The 23,707-nt window shown below is 42.7% G+C and overlaps 1 protein-coding gene across 1 annotated transcript in view; it reads left to right on the top strand.

Annotated features, from left to right (window-relative positions):
* Positions 1–8,959: 8,959 nt before the first annotated feature.
* Positions 8,960–23,707, top strand: part of akap10 (A kinase (PRKA) anchor protein 10) — a 92,547-nt gene continuing 77,799 nt past the window's right edge. Inside the window, 2 exon segments of the mRNA XM_038814459.1 lie at positions 8,960–11,736; positions 15,622–15,672. Coding sequence (XP_038670387.1) covers positions 11,712–11,736; positions 15,622–15,672 — 76 coding nt within the window. The 5' untranslated portion in view covers positions 8,960–11,711.

Below are 23,707 nucleotides of genomic sequence, written 5' to 3'. Positions count from 1 at the left end.
TTAATGGGCGAGGAGATAAAATTGGGAAAAACTATTTCCATTGGTCAATGAATTGGTAACTTGCGGACAACAATTTAGTATCTTTAAAGAGGCATGTACTGATTATTTTTAGCACAAGAAGATTTCAGGTGTTGCTATGCCCTGCCAGAAACTGTGCCGGAAGCAGAATCCACAGCAGCTTTGAAAAAAGTAGATTAATATTTTAACAGGGTATGAGTCAAAGATTAAGGAATGGGACTTACTGGATAGCTCTGTAGACAGCGAGTATGTTTGCATACTTTTAATTTGTGTTATAAAAATCTGTGGATTTCTCCTGCATAAGAATGTATGAAGTGGCAAAGACCAAATGGTCCATCCCATCTGGTCATAATGCAGGCTGCTTGCACCATCCACCCGTCCCTCTGTCATAGATCCTCTTGGGGAAAGTTAGACAAAACCGTAGGCCAATTGAGGAAGATACTTTGGGGAAATTCATCTTCAGTGGCAGTAGGTCTTTTTGTGTTCTTTACGTCTCTTTTGCTCTTGGAACTCAGGACATTGACATCACCATCACAGACTGCAGCATATTTTTACGTCTGATGCATAAAAGTATGAAGTTAAATCGCTCAAGGCAGTTGCTTCACAAATTTAATACACAATGACCTTGGAGCTAAGTTATCACTGTCAATGCTGTGACAAGTTGACAATCTGAGTAGAAAAGCGCACTTTTTGTGCCTATCTTCAATGATGCTGGATCTTGGAGTGGTTACCTTATTGAGGTATTTTCTCATTTCCAAATTTCCCACCTCGGTTTACTTCCGAGGTACATGAACTACCCACTCTCAAGTCTTCACCAGTATGCTTTTGATCTTGCTGCCAAGAGGTTTGGAAAGTGCCATGTGATTGGCTTACAGTTTTTTTCTTTCTTTCCTCTCTTGAGTTTCATCCTTTTGGGAAAAACTGTCGGTCTCTCATTCATACTTGAAGACAAACCTGGAATATGCTTTGTGCACAATTGTGGGCACAAAGCTGCATCTTAGCATTGTGTCATAATGTATTTGATTTGATGTATTGCAACATTGCGTGGGGATTAAGCTGTTTACATGGAAAATATGATTGACCTAGTTAGAGTTCTGCTGCTTTGAGAAGTTTTTTTTTTTGCGGGGGGGGGGGGTGTTGGGAGTTTGCATGGTAATGAAGAGCTGAACAATACCTACTCGTATTAGTGTAAATAAATAGACCAGAAACCCCAAATGTGTCGTAATGAAGTTACTATTTAAATTAACAGAAAACCTTTGTTTTTAAGGTTCCATGGCTTCATAATATGAATGCCATTACACTGTCATTTGCAAATATTTTTACATCTGCCATAGTTGGCAAATAAGGACAAATCAATTGGTGCAGCATCTGGTTTGGGGACCACAGATTGTGTTACAACCTGCTGTTACTGATCCCCTCACAGCATATAACTGTCCCGTGAATATTTCCAGAATTTCGGTCTCTGCCAGCTGACCTATAAGACCATTCCAGGTGTTATCACTCTTTGAAGAAGGGCTTCCCAGCATAACTGATAGGTTTTCGCCTCTGTTCCCTTGTCCTATTATTGTAATGGTGTTCCTAAAAGTACATTTCCTATTATTAATAACTTCTTTAATAAGGTTCTCTTTAGACCTCAATTGTAATGCTGAAGAATCCAGGCCCTAGATTTATGCTGAAGTGTTTGATAAGTAAGGTGTCAGTGCAGAAGGGGCCATGTTGCTGTTGTTATTAGTGAGGTAGACCCTCTCCCTTTCATGGGCAACCAAGCTTGAATATTGCAAAATTTGCAACTGAATCTCAAGCTCCAGATACAGTGGGCGGGATTCTCCAATCCCGCGGCAGAGTGTCCACACCGATGTAATGCGACAGCGTGAATGGGCCGTTCCCACGTCTAATTTTGGCCCTTACAAGGGGGCAGCACGGCGCTGGAGTGGTTCGTGGCGCTCCAGCTGCAGATCCCCGCGCGAACTAGGTGCCGCGGGATCTGCGCATGTGCAGTTGCGCCGGCGCCAACAAGGGCATGCGCAGTGGCGCCGGAGCCAACGTGCGCATGCACAGTGGCCTCCTTCAACGCGCCAGCCCCGCGCAACATGGCATTGGGCTACAGGGGCTGCGCGTAGGAAAGGAGGCCCCCAGTCACAGAGGCTGGCCCGCCGATCGGTGGGTCCCGATCACGGGCCAGGCCACATTAGAGGCCCCCCCCCGCGGTCGGACCCCCCCCCCCCATACACACACACACAGGCCGCCATCCGACCCTTACACGCTGAGGTCCCGCTGGCCCAGAGCACGTTAGAACAGCGCCGGTGGAACTCGGCTCTTTTCCTACAGCCGCTCGCCCCATCCGGGCCGGAGAATTGATGGGCTGGCCATGTAGAGCGGCCCGTGACTGGCACTGTGCCAACCACGCCGGTGCCGATTCGCTGCTCTGCGGAGAATCTTGGGGCGGCATGGCCCGTTCGCAGGGATTCTCCGGCCCGGCGTGGGACTGGGAGAATCCCGCCCAGTAATATTTGATTCAGACAGCCACATATCGAATTATGCTGCCGAGTATTCCAAGAAAGCAGCGGAACCTGATTTATTCCATTTTGTACATTACTTGATATGCTCCCCGATGGTTGAGCAAGGAGTACTATTAATGGCATAAATTGTTGAGTCTGTTACTCAAGGATGCTTGAAGGAAAGTGACCATAATGCGAATGGAAATAAAAGTAAGGAAATGGAGAATCTGTGGATAAACTGAATAATGCCAAGAGTATTCTTTAATCAGTATATTCTGGAGGGTCATAACTAGACGGGATAGGTAATGGTGTAGTGGTATTCTGGACGAACAATCCAGCGTACTGCTCCAGACACCCAGGTCGGATCCCAACACGGCAGATAGTGAAGTTCAATGAAAAAAAAGCTGGAATTAAGAGTCAAATGATGACCGTGAAACCATTGTTGATTATTGCAAAAGCCCATCTAGTACACTAATGTCCTTTCGGGAAGGAAATCCTTACCTGGTCTGGCCACAGCAATGTGGTTTATTCTTAACTACCACTCAGTTCAAGGGATAGCCTTGCTAGCGATGCCCCATTCCATGAAAGAATAAAGATCACTACCTACCCACCTCCCACCCCACCCCTCACCACATCCTCCCCTCTCCCTAGCCATGCAATCTCCTGGAAGAGGCAAGAAACCAGAGAAAAGAGAGGAAAACCTGTGGAAAATGTTTTTCCTACTTCCTCAGGTGATCAAAATTTGGAATAAACCCAAAGCTCCTGTGCAGATCATCTTAAATACAGAGCATACAGGGTGGGGTGGGGGGGGGGGGGGGGGGGGCGCATAGGGTGCTGCATGCTAGGAGGTATTTACATTTGTAGCTTCAATTTACACCAGAAGTAATTGTTGTCATCAAATATGAACGGAAATAAGACAAGGGGCATTAAAGGAAACTTAAACAAATGTCACTGGGAAGATAAGGTGGAGACAGCTGCATCTGAATGTACCCCAGAAACACTTGAGGTCAAATGCTATGAGGGAATGGACTGAAATGTTCAAATGATGCTGAAGTAGACGAGCCATTTGTAAGGCCAGATAGAGAAATTATTGAGCAGAGTCTAAAGATGTGGACTCTTGGGTGGATTGTCCTTTTGTGTCCAGAGATGTGCAGGGGATGTGGGGTTGTAACGGAAGGGTAGGGGGAATAGGCCGAGGTAGGGTACTCGTTCAGCGGGTCGGTGCAGACTCAATGGGCAAACTGGCTTCCTTGTGCACTGTATGGATTCTATGATTCTTGATTCTATTATTCTATGGCTCATCTAAATTCCCATGGAAACATCTTGGGAGAGGTCGAACAGACTTGCAGAGTTTGGAAGGTAATTTGTATTCAGAGACTTGATGAGGAGGAGTTGGAATAGCTGAGACAAATGAGGTATTAGAACAAACTTAATAACAGTAGCAATGGAAAAGAAAAGAACAGAGCATGATTTGAATAGAATGACAGAATGATCTACGCACGCATCAATACTGAACAAAAAAAGCTGGACAACACTCAGACCAGGCAGCATCTACGGAGAGACACGGGGTTAACATTTCAGGTTGATGACCTTTCACTAGAACCCAAATCTTTTTTTTCCCAGCATCCGCATTTTGTTTTTGTACGATAAAACTGACTTAGCTTACAAAATACAAATAATTTCTTAATGTGTTTCATCAGAATAACGTTTCTTCCTTCATATCTCTTTTTATCATCTGAATTTTTTCCCTTTATGATAATATATGGCATTACTCTTTCATAGAGATAGCTTTATATGCAACATTTAAAAATAACGAGTGATTTTTGCTCTCATAAAAACGTTAATGTGGGGCAATGAAATGAGGTTCAGCATGGGTTAGAATTTAGCTTCCTGTTCTCAAAGAGTACGCAAAGCTGTAGGGTAGCAGTCTGAATCTTCTGATTTTGTAAGCTGCAAGTAATCAGAGGCTTAACTGGACCAACCTTACACATTCTGTGGGCTGCAGAAGCAGGTGACACTGGTAATTCTGCAGTGAGGAACCTCAAAAATCTGTCTATCCTCAGGCCATAGATCAGGATTGTGATGGAATACTCCACTTCAGCTTGCCTAATTTGGCACCCCACCCAGCAGGTGCTGGTCCACTGTGCCTGTCGTGTGTACTATCTACAAGATGCACTGCAGCAATTCCCAAGGCTTTTTTGACAACGCCCCCCAAACACTCTACCCTCTAGAAGGATAGGACAGAAAGTACACGAGAACATCACCATCACCAAATTACTCTCCTGTGTTCCACATCATCCTGACTTGGAAATATATTGCTATTTCTTATCACTGCTGAGCTAAAATCCTGGAACTGGATAAAATGGAGAAGCCGCAACTGTTCTCCTTGGGAGAAGAAAAGATTAAGCGGAGATTTGATGGAGGTGTATAAAATCATGAGTGGTCTGGATAGAGTGGACAGTAAGAAATTGTTGCATTGGCGGAAGGATTGAGACCAATTTAACATAATTGGAAAAAGAAGCAATGGTGACTTGAAGAAAACCTTTTTTTACACAGTGAGCATTTAGGATCTGGAATGCACCGCCGGGGAACATAGTGTAGGCAGATTTAATTGAGGCCTCCAGAAGAGAATTGGATAATGATCTGAAGAGGAAATGTTTGCAGGGAAAAGGTACTAGCTGAGATGCTCTTGCAGAGAGCTGGCGGGGCACAATGGGCCAAATGGTCTCCTGTGCTACAGCTATTATTCTAAAAAACTTCTTTCCAATTAAGGGGCAATTTAGCACGGCCAATTCACCTACCCTGCACATCTTTGGGTTGTGGGGGTGAGACCCACGCAGACACAGGGAAAATGTGTAAACTCCATCCGGGATTAAACCCTGGTCCTCTGTGCTGTGAGCAGCAGTGCCAGCCACTGCGCCACCGTGCCACCCCCTGCTATAACCATTCTATGAGCTCACCATCTAACAGCACTGTAGGCGTGCCCTCATCTCACAGACTGCAATGGTTCAAGGACATTTGGGGATGGACAATAAATGCTGTCCTTGCCAGTGATGTCTGCCACCCACGAGTGAATAAAAAATAGATATTTTGAGTGCAGTGTACTTAATGGTATAAAGTTTCCTTACGCCCGAATGAGTTCAAATTTATTGCGGTGACCCATTTGGATTTTTTTTCCAGCAGGCCTATTTTTGAAAGAAAGCAGTATTTGTATGTAAAAGGTTGTGGCAGGCCATTGTTGAATCAACACATCAGTTTGTGCTGTGGTGTTTACAAGAAAATAGAAGTACTACTGACGAACCTCTTATATTCATCCTTCATAGTTTGCTAACATGCGATTTTGATGTGTTTGAGTTGGTGTATTTACAATAATTTGAACATGCATGCGTCGGTTGTAAATTGATTCCCATTGCACACAGTTATGGAGTGTGGCAGAATTTACACTGGTAATCTGCATAGATAATGCTCAGTGTGGCTGTTGCAAACCTATTGTTGCAAGATTTTTTTTAAAAAAGGAAGTGAGATAATGGCAGGAAATTAAAAGAAAATTCAGCAGTGAAAAGTGCCAGTGAGGTAGAATGGTGGTATATTCCACCAAGGGCATCAAGGATTTGGTTTGCTTCTTGTGACTTTCTCGTCAGGTTTGTTTGCAGTTTCAGCAGGACGATCCCGGTTGAGACATCCAAGGGTGGGTGGAGTTATTTTGTGGAAGAGGTGCAGTCTTAATATAGTGCAGAGTTGAGATTCTCGACCACTGGATTAGTCATGATTGTGCAATAAACCATTAACCCAACAGAAGTGCAAAAAGGCAACAATAACAGCTTCCTTTTTGAATATTGTTGGTTCGGCACATGTATATCGTCTTTGGGACTACCCTGTGGTTGCTGTATGCTTCAGAACCGATATTGTGCGCTGCTCAGCCTGGTTTGTAAAGTTCCTTTATAAATTCCTCAAATATATTATGTTTCAGAGACGCTACGTTAGAGCTTGGAGATGTTAAGTTTATTTTTTGCGCGTGGGGCGTGGGCGTCGCAGGCTGTGCCAGCAATAATTGTCCATCCCTAATTGCCCTTGAGGGGGGGCAGTTAAGAGTAAACTGTGGGAGCATGGTGGTGCAGTGGGTTAGCCCTGCTACCTCATGGCGCCGAGGTCCCAGGTTCGATCCCGGCTCTGGGTCACTGTCCGCGTGGAGTTTGCTCATTCTCCCCGTGTCTGCGTGGGTTTCACCCCCACAACCCAAAAATGTGCAGAGTAGGTGGATTGGCCATGCTAAATTGCCCCTTAATTGGAAAAAAATAATTGGGTACTCTAAATTAAAAAAAAAAAGAGTAAACTGTGGGGCTGGAGTCACATGTAAGCCAGACCATAAGGATGGCAGATTTCCTCCTCTAAAGGACATTAGTGAACCAGATGAGTTTTTACGACAATCAACAATGGTTTCATGGTCATCATTAGATTTTTAATTCAATTTTTACTGAATTCAAATTTCACCATCTGCAGTGGCGGGATTTGAACCTGGGTCCCAGAGCATTACTTTGGGTCTCTGGTTTACTAGTCCAGTGACAATACCATTGTGCAACCACCTCCATTTTAAAAAAAGGTGACCCCTTATTTTTAAACAGTGATCCCTAGTTCTAGATTCTCCCACAAAAAGAAAAACCTTTCCACATCCACCCTCTCAACCGTTGGATCCGTTAAGAAGTAAAATTGAGGCTTGCATTGCAGAGGGACCTTGGTGCCCTCGTGCATGAATCACAAAAGGATAGTATACACGTAGAGCTAGTAATTAGGAACGGTAATAGAATATTATCATTTACTGGTGAGGGGAATGAAGGAGGTTATAGGGCAGCACGGTGGCACAGTGGTTAGCATTGCTGCCTCACAGCGCCGAGGTCCCAGGTTTGATCCCTGCTCTGGGTCACTGTCCGTGTGGAGCTTGCACATTCTCCCCGTGTTTGCGTGGGTTTCGCCCCCACAACCCAAAGATGTGCAGGGTAGGTGGATTGGCCACGTTAAATTGCCCCTTAATTGGAAAAAATGTCCTGGGTACTGTGAAGGAGGTTATGCTTCAGTTTTACAGAACACGAGTGAGACCATATCTGGAGTACTATGTAAGTTTTGGTCACCTTATTTGAGGATGGATGTAAATGAGCTGGAATGCGTTGGAAGCAATTCAGAGAAGGTTTACCAGATTATTACCTGGAACGGGCGGGTTGTCTTGTGAGGAAAGGCTGGACGGACTGGGCTTGTATCTGCTGGAGTTTAGAAGAGTGAGAGGTGACTTGATTGAAACCTTGGAAGACCCTGAGGGATCTTGAGAGGGTGGATGTGGAAAGGAATTTCCTTTCGTGGGAGAATTTAGAACTAAGGGTCACTGTTTAAAAATAAGGGGTCACCCATTTACAAACGGAAGTTAGGTGAAATATTTTCTCTGAGAGTCGTGAGTCTTTGAACTTTTCTTCCAGAAACGTGGAAGCAGAGTCTTGAATATTTTTAAGGCAGAGGTGGATAGATTCTTGGTAAGCAAGGGGGCGAGATATTATCGGGGGGATAGGTGGGATGAAAATTTGAGGTTACAATCCAATCAACCATGATCTTATTAAATGGCAGAGCAGGCTTGAGGGGCTGAATGGCCTACTCCTGGGTCATCAAATTGCAATGATCGCCCTCCAGTTAATGTCTAACCCTTGACTTTCATCCATCAAATGGACAAAATGTGAAATGAAAATACCATTCCTTTCACTCCCTCGCGGCACTAACTTCCGGTTACTTGTTGACTGACTGCTTTGCATCGCAGTATAGTGAAAGTAAGAGGAAGTAATTGTGAACATTCTGCCTCAAGTGAAATGCAGCATTATTTAATGGTGTGTTGTTGGCTTAAGTAGCATGCTTTGTAGCATGGAGTGGTGATAATGGGATTTTAAAAATTCATTTACGGGATGTGGGCCTCTCTGGCTAGGCCAGCATTTATTGCCCATCCCTAGTTGCCCTTGATAAGGTGGTGGTGAGCCACCTTCTTCAACTGCTGCAGTCCATGTGGTGTAAGTACACCCACAGTGCTATTAGGGAGGGAGTTCTGTAAAACTGAAGCATAACCTCCTTCAGAGTACCCAGCAACAGTGAAATAACGGTTACATATTTCCAAATCAGGATGGTGAGTGACTTTTTGGATGTTTTATTGAATTTAAATTCCACTGTGGTGGGATTCGAACCCAGGTCCTCGGGATAGTCCTGGATCACTGGATTACTCGTCTAGCAATAATACCACTGTGCCACTTCCTCCCCTTTGATGACATGACCACCACCGTGTTGCCTAATTGTGAAACTTGATAAAATAATTTTAGACTGAGGTGGGAGGGTGGTTGGGGGAACGGGAGCCTCACAAAATTTATGTTGCAACATTTATCTGCATCTGCAGTGGAACATTTTCGGCAGAGACCAGCACTATTGGGAACACATTCTTTCTCCTTGTTCCAGGAACACTGCCAACCATAACCTATGCATGTGGTGACATTGCCCCCTTTAAGAATAGTGCCTTTTGAGCAGCGAGTTTATCTGCTCATTGCAACAGGAGATGTTACCGTGTAATGGGCTGTTTTCAGCTACGCTCCCTGAATAAATGTAGAGGTGCTTTCAACTTTTAAGGAGTACATTAGCGGCAGATGCATGATCTCCTCGCCATTGACAGCACCCGTTGATGATCTGACAACCATTAATCCGATGGCATCACAACCCAGAATTTGTTCATCTGGTGTTTTTTTTTCCCCATTGGATTGATTGTGTTTAATGAGGCAGAAACGGGAGGTACTGAGCCAATTATGTACATCTGCTTGATTGTGTCAGACCTTTTGCAATTCATGCCATTGACTCCGAAGAAACCAGTGCAACCCATTTCTTTAGGTAGAGCTTGGAGCTTTTGGCGACAGCAATGCTGCATTTGTTTATTGTACTGCCACCAAAATCAGGGCTGTGATTAGCATAGGGCAATAAAGCAAATGGGTTTTAAAAGGGCTGGTGGTTTGTGCCAAATAATGACACATAAAAAATAACTATTCAAACCCACTGAGCCAGTTCCCCTGATAGCACCTGGATAAGGAACCAAAACAAACAGGCAGTGAGGTTTCTCAACTGGAAATTTGACAGCGCTTTAGCATGTATGATGGAAAGAGCTAAATTAGAGGTACAGCAGTGTTTTGCACTATATACTGAAACCATTTTTCTCACCAAATTACACGTAATCTACACTACAGAAACATGCCATTTGGCCCAAATGGTCTGCGCTGGTATTTAAAAAATAAATAGATGTAAATGTCACCACAGTTCCAGAGGACCAGAGGCTGCTCTCCCTTTGGAGAGCTGACCTGTGGTGATTTAACCTGAGAATCACCACACCTAAGGCATGGGTTGGTTCATGAATAATATTGAACCCGCGCTGTTGGCGTCGCCCCGCATCACCAACCAACCTTCCAGCCAATCTGCCACTGATGCTCTTGAAGTGCTGGTTGGGGAACACTGTGGCTGAATGCATTTAAATATTCTCTTGCTTCTTTGCTTTCTTTCCTTCCTGTGCTAATATCGTACTTTGACTGTAGGCGATGTCTGATGAGCATAAGGAGGAGATTCATGAGCCCTACAGCTACGAGTTACTAGACCAGAAAATAAATTCCTGAATTTCATTTTGGAAAGCAATGTACTGGTAGTTTTTGGGGGGAATATTTTTGTTTCGATTTTGACGGATGTAAAGGTGAATAGAATATTTTGCGCCCCATGAAAAACATCACTTAACTTTGAATTTTTCTGTTGACTTGAAAAAATTGTTACATTGTTGACATTTTTTGTATAATCCATCAAATGACTGAATCTGCCTCATCTGTGAAACTGGTCTGACAGCTCAAGTTTAAGCTTCGGATTACCAGTCAGATCGTATTTTATGGTTTTGACATTCACCACAAGATGTAACATATTATTATGATTGTATGATTATGAATGTTACAGATGTGGAATTGTGTAATTATGTGCAGTGCTAAGTGAGATGATTATGTGGACAGAACCTAACAATTATGTAAAAGCTGTGATTTTTACAACAAATTGGTTTCTTTCCCTTTCTCAAACGTGCAGAGCGTGGACTTGAGATAGTAACTAGATGTAGAAACGCCGAGTTTGCAATGAATGCTCGTGCTCAGTTTAAAAAAAAAAGTGCTCGGGCCTAGCAAAACGGAAACAGGAACTTCTTTCAGATATAAAATGAAAGCAAAATACTGTGGATGGTGAAAATCTGAAATAAAAACAAAAGTGCTTGCTTGAAATACTCAGCCGGTCTGGCAGCCTTTGTGGGGAGTGAACAGAACATTTCGAATCAAACATGACTTCAGAATTTCCAATGTCCGCATTTAACCCTGTATGTATGGTCACTGGAAATTGCTGTCCAATTTACACTTCAATAGCAATGTGCGTTGATAACCTCACTGCAATTCTTACAGCAAAATCAGGGCCAATAAGATTAGTATCTCTTTTGACATACCTCTTATGTGGAGGCATGACGCACACAACGAGTCACACCCAACGATCATCTTCAACTCTGCCATTCCATCACCCTATTTTCTCATTTAAATCTGCAAACAGCTGGTGTGTAGCTTTGCTCTTTTTCAACTCCCTGAATTTTATACTCTGTGCACATGCTGACTGATTTGTTGAGTTGCGTAACCAGTGTGAATTTCTAGTTATATGCAGCAAAACGGTTAATGAATTATGAATGCGCAATTCAGGTTTGATAAAGTCTTGAAGCTCGATTTTATTTTTTTTGTTAAGGGACATTACTGGGGCTGTTGTAAATTATAGTGCATTTGTTTTTTAGCACTTGTTTTAGAGTTGTACCTGAGCATGGTGGGTCAGTGTGCTGGACTTGGATGCTGTTGGTGAAATGGTAACAAAAGTAATAAACATGACTGATTACATTACGTGATCAATATTGAATTTGTTTTTTCTGCCCAACAGCAGTTTACTAGGAAACCAGCTGCACAGTACGAAAAAGTAATGGCCCCCGCTATCATCTAAATGATGGACTCATAAAACATCCTAAGCAGGAAAAATAAATAAATACAGTTGTCTTGAGAGTATGATTTGAACCCTAGCATTAAGATTGCATTTTTTTGACACCTCCATTTTCTCTTTGTTTTCTTGCTCCCATTCTGTGCCATGCATCTACCATATATCTGGGCGGGTAAGGAGCTCTTTGTAAAGCAACTATCTGTTCTCTTGCTGCCCATGAAGAGACATGTTAATATTTTCCCATCTTTCTATCTCTACTCCTCTTCAGCACCCTAACGTTCCCAGTTTCCTGTAGATCAAGATTCAAAGCTGCATGACTGAGTTCAAATATTTGGCATAATGTATTCAGCAATTGGTGTGGCTCAACTGGCTAACTCACTTCCATCTGTTAAGTATAGAACTTATTCCGATCATCATAGATATTGAAAATGGATATTGTTACTCAGCAGTGGACTATGATTTAGTGGCCATTACTGAAACATGGTTAAAGGATGGTCACGACTGGGAGTTAAATATCCGAGGGTATCAAACTATTCGGAAGGACAGAGTGGATGGTAAGGGGGGTGGTGTTGCTCTGTTATTTAAGGATGACATCCGGGCAATAGCAAGGGATGACATCGGTGCTATGGAGGATAAGGTTGAATCCATTTGGGTGGAAATCAGGAATAGTAAGGCGAAAAAGTCACTGATAGGAGTAGTCTATCGGCCACCAAATAGTAACGTTATGGTGGGGCAGGCAATAAACAAAGAAATAACTGATGCATGTAGAAATGGTACAGCAGTTATCATGGGGTATTTTAGTCTACATGTCGATTGATTTAACCAGGTCGGTCAAGGCAACCTTGAGGAGGAGTTTATAGAATGTATCCGCGATAGTTTCCTAGAACAGTATGTAATGGAACCTACGAGGGAACAAGCGGTCCTAGATCTTGTCCTGTGTAATGAGACAGGATTGATTCATGATCTCGTAGTTAGGGAGCCTCTCGGAAGGAGCGATCACAATATGGTGGAATTTAAAATACAGATGGAGGGTGAGAAAGTAAAATCAAATACTAGTGTTTTGTGTTTAAACAAAGGAGATTACAAGGGGATGAGAGAAGAACTAGCTAAGGTAGACTGGGAACAGTTGAGGAACAGTGGAGAACCTTCCAAGCGATTTTTCACAGTGCTCAGCAAAGGTTTATACCAACAAAAAAAGGAAGGACGGTAGAAAGAGGGAAAATCGACCGTGGATATCTAAGGAAATAAGGGAGCGTATCAAAGTGAAGGAAAAAGCATATAAAGTGGCAAAGATTGCTGGGAGATTAGAGGACTGGGAAATCTTTAGGGGGCAACAGAAAGCTACTAAAAAAGCTATAAAGAAGAGTAAGATAGAGTATGAGAGTAAACTTACTCAGAATATAAAAACAGACAGTAAAAGTTTTTACAAATATATAAAACAAAAAAGAGTGGCTAAGGTAAATATTGGTCCTTTAGAGGATGAGAAGGGAGTTTTAATAATGGGAAATGAGGAAATGGCTGAGGAACTGAACAGGTTTTTTGGGTCGGTCTTCACAGTGGAAGACACAAATAACATGCCAACGACTGATAGAAATTAGGCTATGACAGGTGAGGACCTTGAGTAGATTGTTATCACTAAGGAGGTAGTGATGGGCAAGCTAATGGGGCTAAAGGTAGACACGTCTCCTGGCCCTGATGGAATGCATCCCAGAGTGCTAAAAGAGATGGCTAGGGAAATTGCAGATGCACTAGTGATAATTTACCGAAATTCACTAGACACTGGGGTGGTCCCGGTGGATTGGAAATTAGCAAACGTGACACCACTGTTTAAAAAAGGAGGTAGGCAGAAAACAGGAAATTATAGGCCAGTGAGCTTAACTTCGGTAGTAGGGAAGATGCTGGAATCTATCATCAAGGAAGAAATAGCGAGGCATCTGGATAGAAATTGTCCCATTGGGCAGACGCAGCATGGGTTCATAAAGGGCAGGTCATGCCTAACTAATTTAGTGGAATTTTTTGAGGACATTACCAGTGCAGTAGATAACGGGGAGCCGATGGATGTGGTATATCTGGATTTCCAGAAAGCCTTTGACAAGGTGCCACACAAAAGGTTGCTGCATAAGATAAAGATGCATGGCATTAAGGGTAAAGTAGTAGCATGGATAGAGGATTGGTTAATTAGTAGAAAGCAAAGAGTGGGGATTAATGGGTGTTTCTCTGGTTGGCAATCAGTAGCTAGTGGTGTCCCTCAGGGATCCGTGTTGGGCCCACAATTGTTCACAATTTACATAGATGATTTGGAGTTGGGGACCAAGGGCAATGTGTCCAAGTTTGCAGATGACACTAAGATGAGTGGTAAAGCGAAAAGTGCAGAGGATACTGGAAGTCTGCAGAGGGATTTGGATAGGTTAAGTGAATGGGCTAGGGTCTGGCAGATGGAATACAATGTTGACAAATGTGAGGTTATCCATTTTGGTAGGAATAACAGCAAACGTGATTATTATTTAAACGATAAAATATTAAAGCATGCCGCTGTGCAGAGAGACTTGGGTGTGCTAGTGCATGAGTCACAGAAGGTTGGTTTACAGGTGCAACAGGTGAATAAGAAGGCAAATGGAATTTTGTCCTTTATTGCTAGAGGGATGGAGTTTAAGACTAGGGAGGTTATGTTGCAATTGTATAAGGTGTTAGTGAGGCCACACCTGGAGTATTGTGTTCAGTTTTGGTCTCCTTACTTGAGAAAGGACGTACTGGCACTGGAGAGGGTGTGCAGAGGAGATTCACTAGGTTAATCCCAGAGCTGAAGGGGTTGGATTATGAGGAGAGGTTGAGTAGACTGGGACTGTACTCGTTGGAATTTAGAAGGATGAGGGGGGATCTTATAGAAACATTTAAAATTATGAAGGGAATAGATAGGATAGATGCGGGCAGATGTTTCCACTGGCGGGTGAAAGCAGAACTAGGGGACATAGTCCTAAATCTACTTAACCTTATTTTGAGGCTGAGTTTAGGAGGAACTTCTTCACCCAAAGGGTTGTGAATCTATGGAATTCCTTGCCCAGTGAAGCAGTTGAGGCTCCTTCATTAAGGGATATGGTGTTCGGGCCGGAAAGTGGAGCTGAGTCCACAAAAGATCAGCCATGATCTCATTGAATGGCGGAGCAGGCTCGAGGGGCCAGATGGCCTACTCCTGCTCCTAGTTCTTATGTTTGTCCACTTTCCTTTCTAGAGAATGCTCGTTTCCATTGCCATTCCTGCAACTTTATTTTCTTTGTATTTTCACCCTTGAAATCTTTCAGTGCTGTCCATCACCCACCATTAGAGGAAGCAGCTATGGACATTTTGACATAAATGCGCAGGCTAAAAACAAAAAATTCCAAGGACGTGCAGGTTCGGCAGATTGGCATGCTAAATTTCCCCGTAGTGTCCAGGGATGTGCTGGTTAGGGTATGGGGAGAGGGCGGGGTGGGCTGGGGAGTTGGCCTAGGTAGAGTATTCTTTTGGAGGGTTGGTGCAAACCCGATAAGCTGAATGGCCGCCCCCTGCACTGTAGTGGTTCTATGAATTGATATCGACGCCAGAAATATGCTGCATGCAAATCTTTTCGGTCATTCTCCTTTAATGTAGGTTAACGTCTGTCCGCACCATTGGACCTGTTTCAGTCACATCAGCAAATTTGAGTGAGCGTTCTCCATTTGCATGTGTGCCTCAGGGAAAAACATCTGTCAGATGTGGAAATTATTAACAATTTCTCATATTAAAACAACATGGCCAAAATTTTGTCCAGTGCAAATAAGCCAATATTAGATTTGGTTCTCAAATTTAAGATCTTTTCCTTCACTGGTGCAGTAGATTATTGTAGGATCCTTCCCGAAGGTACCAAATGTACGATAATTTGAAGGATAGTTGTTAAATCCCAGATTGTTAATTTAATCGAGGAATGCATGCATACACAGGTAAACCTCTATTACGATAACTGTAGATGCCAATAACTATCGATGCACTGAAACTACTGACTAGAGCACTCAATTAATTAGTATGTTTGTGTTTTGTACAGGTAAAGCCAAAGGAGAAAAAGAGAAATTCCCAGAGCCACAAAACAATAAAGGTAATTTCAAAAAAAGATTAAATTAAATCCAACGCGTGTGGAACGCACAGACATTGCTGAGAACTCAAGCAATGCTAAGTTTACTGTTGTCTAAAACCAGTTTATTATTCAAAGGTTTTACCCAGCTGCCCTTATTTGCGAGGTGAACAAAGGACAGACACAAACGGAATAAAACAGTTATCCCCCAAATTATCCCGACTAGATAGTATGTCTAAGATTCTTAACACTACCCATGCTGATGAACTGGATCGAGCTATGGTCCAATCCATTGAGTGCCGGTCATCTCGGGGCATTCGGCTGCGAAGATTGATCTTACATGCTGCTTCCTTTTGTCCTTTGATCCGCCGTTGAGTCTTCTCCACTGCCTCTGCATAGAATCTTCACTGGGGAGGGACTCTGGATGTCTCCTCCTTATCCCCCTCCTTCTCGCCCTTCCAGAAATTCCTCTGGCCATCAGCCAATGAGGTCACTAGGCAGGAGTTGCAACACACAATGGAGTAGCCGATTGCAACTCTGCAGGACACCGGGAACTCCTTCCAGAGGTCCATCCTCTGGTACATTGTCTGCATTAACCTTATCCCTTGTAAGGTGATAGGTGCCAGAAAGTCTGGCTTCATCTGGGAAATCCACAACAATTGATCCATTTGAATGGGGCCGATTATCTTCCAACATCCTGTGTACAGGACAAGCCCAGACTTGCCCCTGCTGTCTGTCTCTGTCCAGTATATTCGAGTTTGGCTGCTTGACTTCACATCAGTCTGTGGTTCTGACTGTGGTTTTAATTTAAAATGTCTAATTCTTAATCAAAAGTGTCCAATTGTATGCTGGGCCTAAAATTCAGGCCGTTGGCCATTTTACCACAGTCCCTTCTCTTGATCCAGTGAGCGCCAGCGACTCGGATCACAACTCTAGGCAAGTTCCTGGACAAACAAGTTTCAGAATCTTACAAAACAAATCCTAATCCCTAACCCAACAAATATACATTTCATAGATATCAAAAACAAAATACAAGATTAAACTGCTTATGTACAAAATAAACTGTAGAAAATACAGATAAATACGAAAAAAAACTTTTGGAGGGGAGAGCCCTGAATATGCCGTTTGGTCGTGGCGCTGGATCACTGTTTCCTCATCCAGGCGCCACATTAGTTCCTTCTCCAGGGTATGTTAATTTGATCTTCCTGTTGCGGGTCCTTCTGTGGATCTGTGTCCTTGTGTCCATTCCAGGGCGAAGAATCCCAAGCAGGGATGCATAATACATCCTGAAAAGAGATCAGGGTAGCATTTGTTACTATTCCCCAATATTTGATTCCTTCCATTTGTCCTCCCACCAGATCCTGGCTCACGCTCTTACTGACCCCTTTTATTATATTTTTGCCCCTAAATTTGAGGTGGCCTGGTATCTGTGTCAAGAGGACGATGAGTTTTGCAGTTAACACCACAAGGCAGGGTTGTCTAGACATCCGTGTTTAAATGGGTTGCTTTCCTGTATTGTGCCTTCGCCACAAGGCAGAGCTGCAAAAGCGGAAGACATGCAGATGGGAAGATACAATGATATGGACGGGAAAATATGACGAAGACGGGAAGATATGGTGAATCGAAGATTCGTCTGAGATGGCGAAAATGATAGCCAAGATTTGCCAACTTAGCGGGGAGACTAGTTCTTACATGATCAGGATGGAGGTGTGCCGAGGAGTTGTGGTAGTGGTCTGCTCCAAATTGGGGTGGTTTAGGAATCCATGCTTAATTGGTGGCTTTCCTGGAGTGATGAGTCATGGCTTTTGCCGCAGGGCAGAGTTACACAAACTGAAGACGTAGACAAGAAGAGATGACAAAAGAACATGACGAGAAGAAGTGGCGAAGCGAAGGTTTGTCGACTTTGGAAGAGCGTAGAGGAAACTACGTATTGTATGATCAAGCTGTAAGGGGGTCCAAGGGGAGGTGGATCGATGATGACTGTTCCCAAAATACCGTACTGTAACACCAGGTTAAAGTCGAAGCAGGTTTATTTGGAATCACCTGCTTTTGGAGTGCATCTCCTTCATCACCTGATGAAGGAGCTGCGCACCAACTAAATCCTAACGCCGGCACCTCCACATCATACTATACTGTAATAACGTGCTGATAATTGATACCAATCTTATCGGACCTTGAAGCTCCCAAGTACAGTTTATATATTGAGCAGAATTAGAGTCTGCTGCTGTTTTTACCAGCGTGGGTTTTGAGCAGAACAGGCAGTTGAGGCCATCTTCCGTGAAATTAAAGAAAGAAGATGTCACAGGACCTAAAGTTGAACACAAAACAATTCTTTTATTTGCAATTGGGATCAGCAGAGTCCCTGCGTTCATTCTGGGGTGGTGATTTTAAGTGGGCAGGCTCTGGTTACCTGGGACCTGCTTTTCCACTGCCTCCCTATCTGAGCGCCGTACCTGGGGCTTCTTTGGATCCCTGAGCCTGTGGCAGGTGTCCTTGAGTTTACGTGGCTTGATCACGACTCGTTTCCTTTTTCTCCATGACATTAGACGGAGTCTTGCATCTGAGGTCTGTGGGGCTGTAACTGGCATCAAGGGGTTAGGGTCTGGACTCCGGCGTTGGGCGTCAGGGGCCACTGTCCCAATTCCCTCGGGGTTTATATGGTACTAATGATAGTTGTTTTGCCAACCAAATGCTTCCATTTCATTCACATGGTACCATCCGGCTTTCCTAGAATCTATCAGCACCCGGTAAAAGGATGGGTTTGCTTTATCTATCACCGGGTAGGGTCCTGTGTATCAGGAGGATAGGAATTTGCCTGACTGGAAGACTTGGAGAATTACCTTCTGCTCGACCTCATGCTCAAAGTAGAAGAAGAACAAAGAAGAGTACAGCACAGGAACGGGTCCTCCAAGCCTGCGCCGATCATGATGTCTGTCTAAACTAAAACCTTCTGCACTTTCAGTGTCTGTATCTCTCTATTCCCATCATATTCATGTATTTGTCAAGATGTCTCTTAAACGTTGCTGTAGTATCTGCTTTCACTTTATTCATCCTGCAAATAAGGGCACCTGCGTAAAACATTTCAATAATAAACTGGTCGAAGTGTCTGAATGTGACAGACAACAGTGGCATCCGTCTGGGTGGTCTTCGATAAGAAGCAACCTAGTTGCTCCGAATTCGAACCCACCAACCTTGAATTCTGCAGCATCCAGCCTGAGACATAATTAAGAGAGCTGTCACCCTACGTGACAGCCAGGATTGAAGTGAAGTGAGAGTACAGGCATCTGACCAGTAAATTGGGTCATAAACCAAGTGCTTGTAACACAAGGTGAACAAACTACGTAACTGCAACTAGGATAGTCAGGACGTTGGATAAACTCTGTGGGAGGGAACTTAATGAAAGCCGGACCTCTAACCTGCTCAAATCCTTACTTTCCAGCATGTGACATCCTGTTCTAGCAGATACTTCATGCATGTACCAATGGCTTTGAATGATAACTGCTTGTGTCTTGAATAGAATTTAGATGGGACTAACACTATCAAATATAAAGATGTGTGGCACCCTAGTTTTAAGTAAACTCTTGTAAATGTGCATTTGGTGTTCATACCGTTTCTACATATAAAGCCAAAACACTGGGGATATTTGGCAGGATTCTTGTGGTTAAAATGTTGTGTTGTAGGAACTGGTCTTTTCATTGCAGTTTGAGGATTGGCAGTGGAGTTTTTTTACTTGGGGCCTTTATTTTTAAGACCATCAAGTGTACTCCCTGTGCAGACATAACATCAATAGGTGCATCCTAATGTCAACTAGAGTCTAATTGTTGCTGATGTAAGTTGAAATTCTTCTGATGTAATTTGGTATTTTTTGAATATATTTTGGATGCAAACATGATGGAGATTTTTTTTGGAGTCAACTGGAGTATAATTGCTCCCAGGGACATCCAAATTTCAATTAGATGGCCCATCTGATGCAGGAGAAGCTTGTGTGGAGATCGCTAATATTGTTTAGAAAAATTATTTTTTCTGTGTAGTATGTAATATTTTACCTCCTGCTTCTTGTATAGTTTATGGATGTCTTTTATATAAATTGTCTTTAGCTTTGGACTGGTAATGTGCAACATTGTTTGAATCAGTGGCACCAAAACTTGGGGATGGAGGGGTGAGAAATAAAGGGGATCGAGAATTAATGGCGAACATGGAAAATATTTGTTTGCATTCACTAGCATTGAAGAAACAGAGCAGGAGTAGGCAGTGCATCCCATCAGTCCCGTTCTGCTAATGTCATAGCTGAACTTCTACATCAGCTCCACCTGCTGCCTTAGCCTCGTATCCCTGATTGTCTTTGTGACCTTGCTTTAGAGGGCTACATCAAATGTTGTCAAGCAGGGTGACCAACTCACAGGGTAAAAAAAAAACAGATACTGGGGACTGTATGAGTAGACAGTGCTGACTGGACCGTTGGAGCGGTAAGGGAGGCTGTTGTGTGCTGATAACCTTCCATGGTTAAAGAGACTAAAACTATACACCGTATTCCAGTTGTGGTCTTGCTGGGAAAGACTTTCTTCCTACTGTACTCTAACTTCTGGTTACAATAAAGGCTAACGTACCATTTGCCTTCTTTGTTGCCTCGACATTAACTTTGTAATTTGTATACAAAGATCCCTCTATCAACATTTACAAGTCACTCGCCTTTTAAAAATAATTTGCTTTCTTCAAAGTGGATAATTTCACTTCCCCAGTGAGAATGGGTATCTAGTGGCGACCAAGCAGCAGACTGAAAGAGGAAAAAGCAAACAACTGTCAAAAAAGAGAGCTGGAGCATAGTAGCTGAACGGTTGGATGCCAATTGTGATGAATGCAAGAAATTGATATATATATATACTGTATTTTAGATGTGTTGTAGTAAGGATTTTAAAAGCTTGAGTTGCATATTTGTTACACTAATATTATTAAAGAATTTGGGTTAAATTATCCAAATTGTGTGTCTGCTAAAGCTGCAATTAAGAGATCATAAAAAATGAGGTAATTAATTTTAACCATTTACTTGTTTACTGTGCGATACTTAATGGAACATTGCTATGAATACTGGAGATTTCCTGGAGAGTAGATAATTTATGAGGGATTATATATAGTCCTAGCTAAACAGCTGATGGAACATCATAGTGGGATATAGGTGATGAAATTAATGAGAGGAGCCAGGTCTGTCTGTAGTTTTGCAGTCCGCTTGACGATTTTAATTCGAATGCCGCATTTGCCAAATGCTGTTACATTGAGCAGAAGCTTCTGATAAGACGGAGGATTTTCAGGTTGCTCTTGAAGGATTCTCTCTCCAAGAAATCTCGACACCGATAAGCAAGTAATTGTTTGTTAACTAGTGGCATTTGAACTGTATTGGGGTTGCTTGCTTGGAATATTTATAGTAAAGGTGTAAGGCATAAGTTAACGTGTTTTCCTTTTGTTTAGGAACTGTTTCGCTGATAATTATAAAGCAATTTTCCTTGATAATGTGGATAATTCTGTGTTTAAATTAAAGTTTGTTTTAACATAAAAGATGCCTCTTTGTCAGGGACACTACTCCTGGGCTGAAGTATCCTTTCCTCACAGTTTTACAAATTAAAAAAAAAAGTGTTTGGGGTCCTTGTCTGATATCCTAACAAATGTTGGGGTCTGGTCTGGAATCTTAACACAATGACAGAATAGGTTAGGTACAAGTCAATGAAGCTCAGTGAAATGTACAGATTGTGCTCGATCCAGACAGCAGTAGAAAATTATTGCGTGTTGGAACTGCCAGGAGGTGAGAATTTAAGCCACTGCCACTTTTAAGTTGTTTTCCTTAAATTCCTTATACCCTTGAAAGTCCCAGTCTTTTTATTACGGTCCACGTATTCGTGATTGAACATCCTCTATCTTGGGAATTCATGACTGTAAATTGTTTACAAATATTTGATTTTTATTTTATAATTTAGAATTCTGTGTAATGCTCTGTCAGCTAAATAATATTTAGCACTTTGTGACGGGATATGAGCTGAGGGAGACAGGTGACCACTCAGCCCCTCGAGCCTGTTCTGGCTTCAGAAATGCTTCAGAACTTGATGACAGGTGTCTAGATTGACAAGTCTACAACAAAAATCGAACCCATTGGAGGGTAATTCAGTCCATTCTGAAGAAGAACAGATGTTGTTCCGTAGCTGTGGAGTTGATGAGGGGGCTGGGGAGGGAAGGCGAAGAGGCAATCAACTGCAATCTTGGGAGGTTTAGCATTTTAAAATTCAACATTACCAAGAAGTTTTAAAGTTTTACTACTTATTTCTGTCTTCCATTTTACTTCTTTCAATTGATTTCTTCAAAGTGTATCGAAAAAGGATCCACTAGTTTGCTGCATGTGCTTCTGGAGGATTTGTAAAAACATAATTAGCATAGGTGTTTGTTCTGTGATGTTATTAGTTGAATTGTAACTTAGCATTATTCGAGGCATGTTTAAGGTCAAACCAATAGCAGAAAAAAATACTTTTAATTTGCATGGCGCTATTGGGCAGCACGGTGGTGCAGTGGGTAGCACTGCTGCCTCATGGTGCTGAGGACTCGGGTTCGATCCCGGCCCTGGGTCACTGTCCATATGAGGTTTTCACATTCTCCCCGTGTCTGCGTGGGTCTCATCCCCACAATCCAAAGATGTGCAGGGTAGGTGGATTGGCCACGCTAAAATTGCCCCTGAATTGGAAAAAAGTTAAAGAAGAAGATTTTTAAAAAAAGTTGCATGACACTATCATGAGCGTCAGAATTCAATTTTTTATTGCAGTGATTATTCTATATTAGCAAAAGTGCAAGTGCATTTCCAACATGAGTATTTCTGTTCATATGATGCAAGAAGCACCAACTTACCAAAGTCCTCCTGTGATGTTCAAGATTTTAAAAAGCAAGTTTGTGTCACCCAATGACTATGTCCTGATATACTTTGTCTTCTTCCTCTTTTTCAGCTATTCTTATGTCCCAAACAACTCTCCCACCATTCTTTGAATGTACTCTTCTCAAAGTTATAAATGCCATCTTCTATTTGACTGTGATTTTGTTGTCCTTCTTGAACTGGGTCTTGAATTCCGCTGGTCATTGTAGCCTGCTGGAACCTTTTTCATTGACTGACCTGTGCAATTCTGCTTTCTCTCCTGATTCCGATCACAGCTGTCCTAATAGACTGCCATATATCCTCAGACTGTACAGTCATATCTGATGTCCCCGACGTCCTTAGTCCTCTCCTTGTTATTTTCCATGTGCGTCTGTTCAGTGACAGAATCTAGACACGGGATAAGAAACAATATCTATGGTTGATTTTTATATTTTCTTGGTTTCTCTACCTTTCGGCGCATCAGCCATTCCTGCCTGCTATCCTTGTTTCCTTCTGGTAGTAAAGCACCTCTGCATTATATTCGATATTAAGCTTGGTTTCTCTAAATCTGTTCCGATCACTAAGATTCCTAACTTCTATGCTTTGTAACATTGCTCATTTCATTAAAAAAATTTTTTAGAGTACCCAATTAATTTTTTTCCAATTAAGGGGCAATTTAGTGTGGCCAATCCACTTACCCTACAGATCTTTGGGTTGTGGGGGTGTAACCCACGCAGACACAGGGAGATTGTGAAAACTCCACACGGACAGTGACCAAGAGCCAGGATCGAACCTGGGACCTCAGCGCCGTGAGGCAGCAGTGCTAATCACTGCACCACCGTTCTGCCCCAACGTCGTTTATTTCAGACCGTACTCTCTTGCAGAGACTCAATTTTAGGACTTTATTATAAGCCTTTTATATTTGAAATGCTTTTCCAAACTGGTCCCGACATGTCCAGCCTTCATAAATTGTAAATTATGCGGAATGGCATTGCTTACCTGCACTTTCATTGCCATGGTCCAAACCAGGTTCTGTTGGCTCCCTGTGCCTTCATGAATCAATTCAACATTCTTATCCTTCAAATATCTCCATGGCGTTGTCCTAATTCATTGACCTGCTTCAGCTTTAGCCTCTGGAAGAGGTTCTAAAATTTACATTCACAGTTTTAGTCATAG

The sequence above is a fragment of the Scyliorhinus canicula genome, chromosome 12 (genome assembly GCF_902713615.1).
Source record: "Scyliorhinus canicula chromosome 12, sScyCan1.1, whole genome shotgun sequence".
NCBI classification, from domain to species: domain Eukaryota; kingdom Metazoa; phylum Chordata; class Chondrichthyes; order Carcharhiniformes; family Scyliorhinidae; genus Scyliorhinus; species Scyliorhinus canicula.
This window is presented reverse-complemented; position numbering and strand designations above follow the sequence as displayed.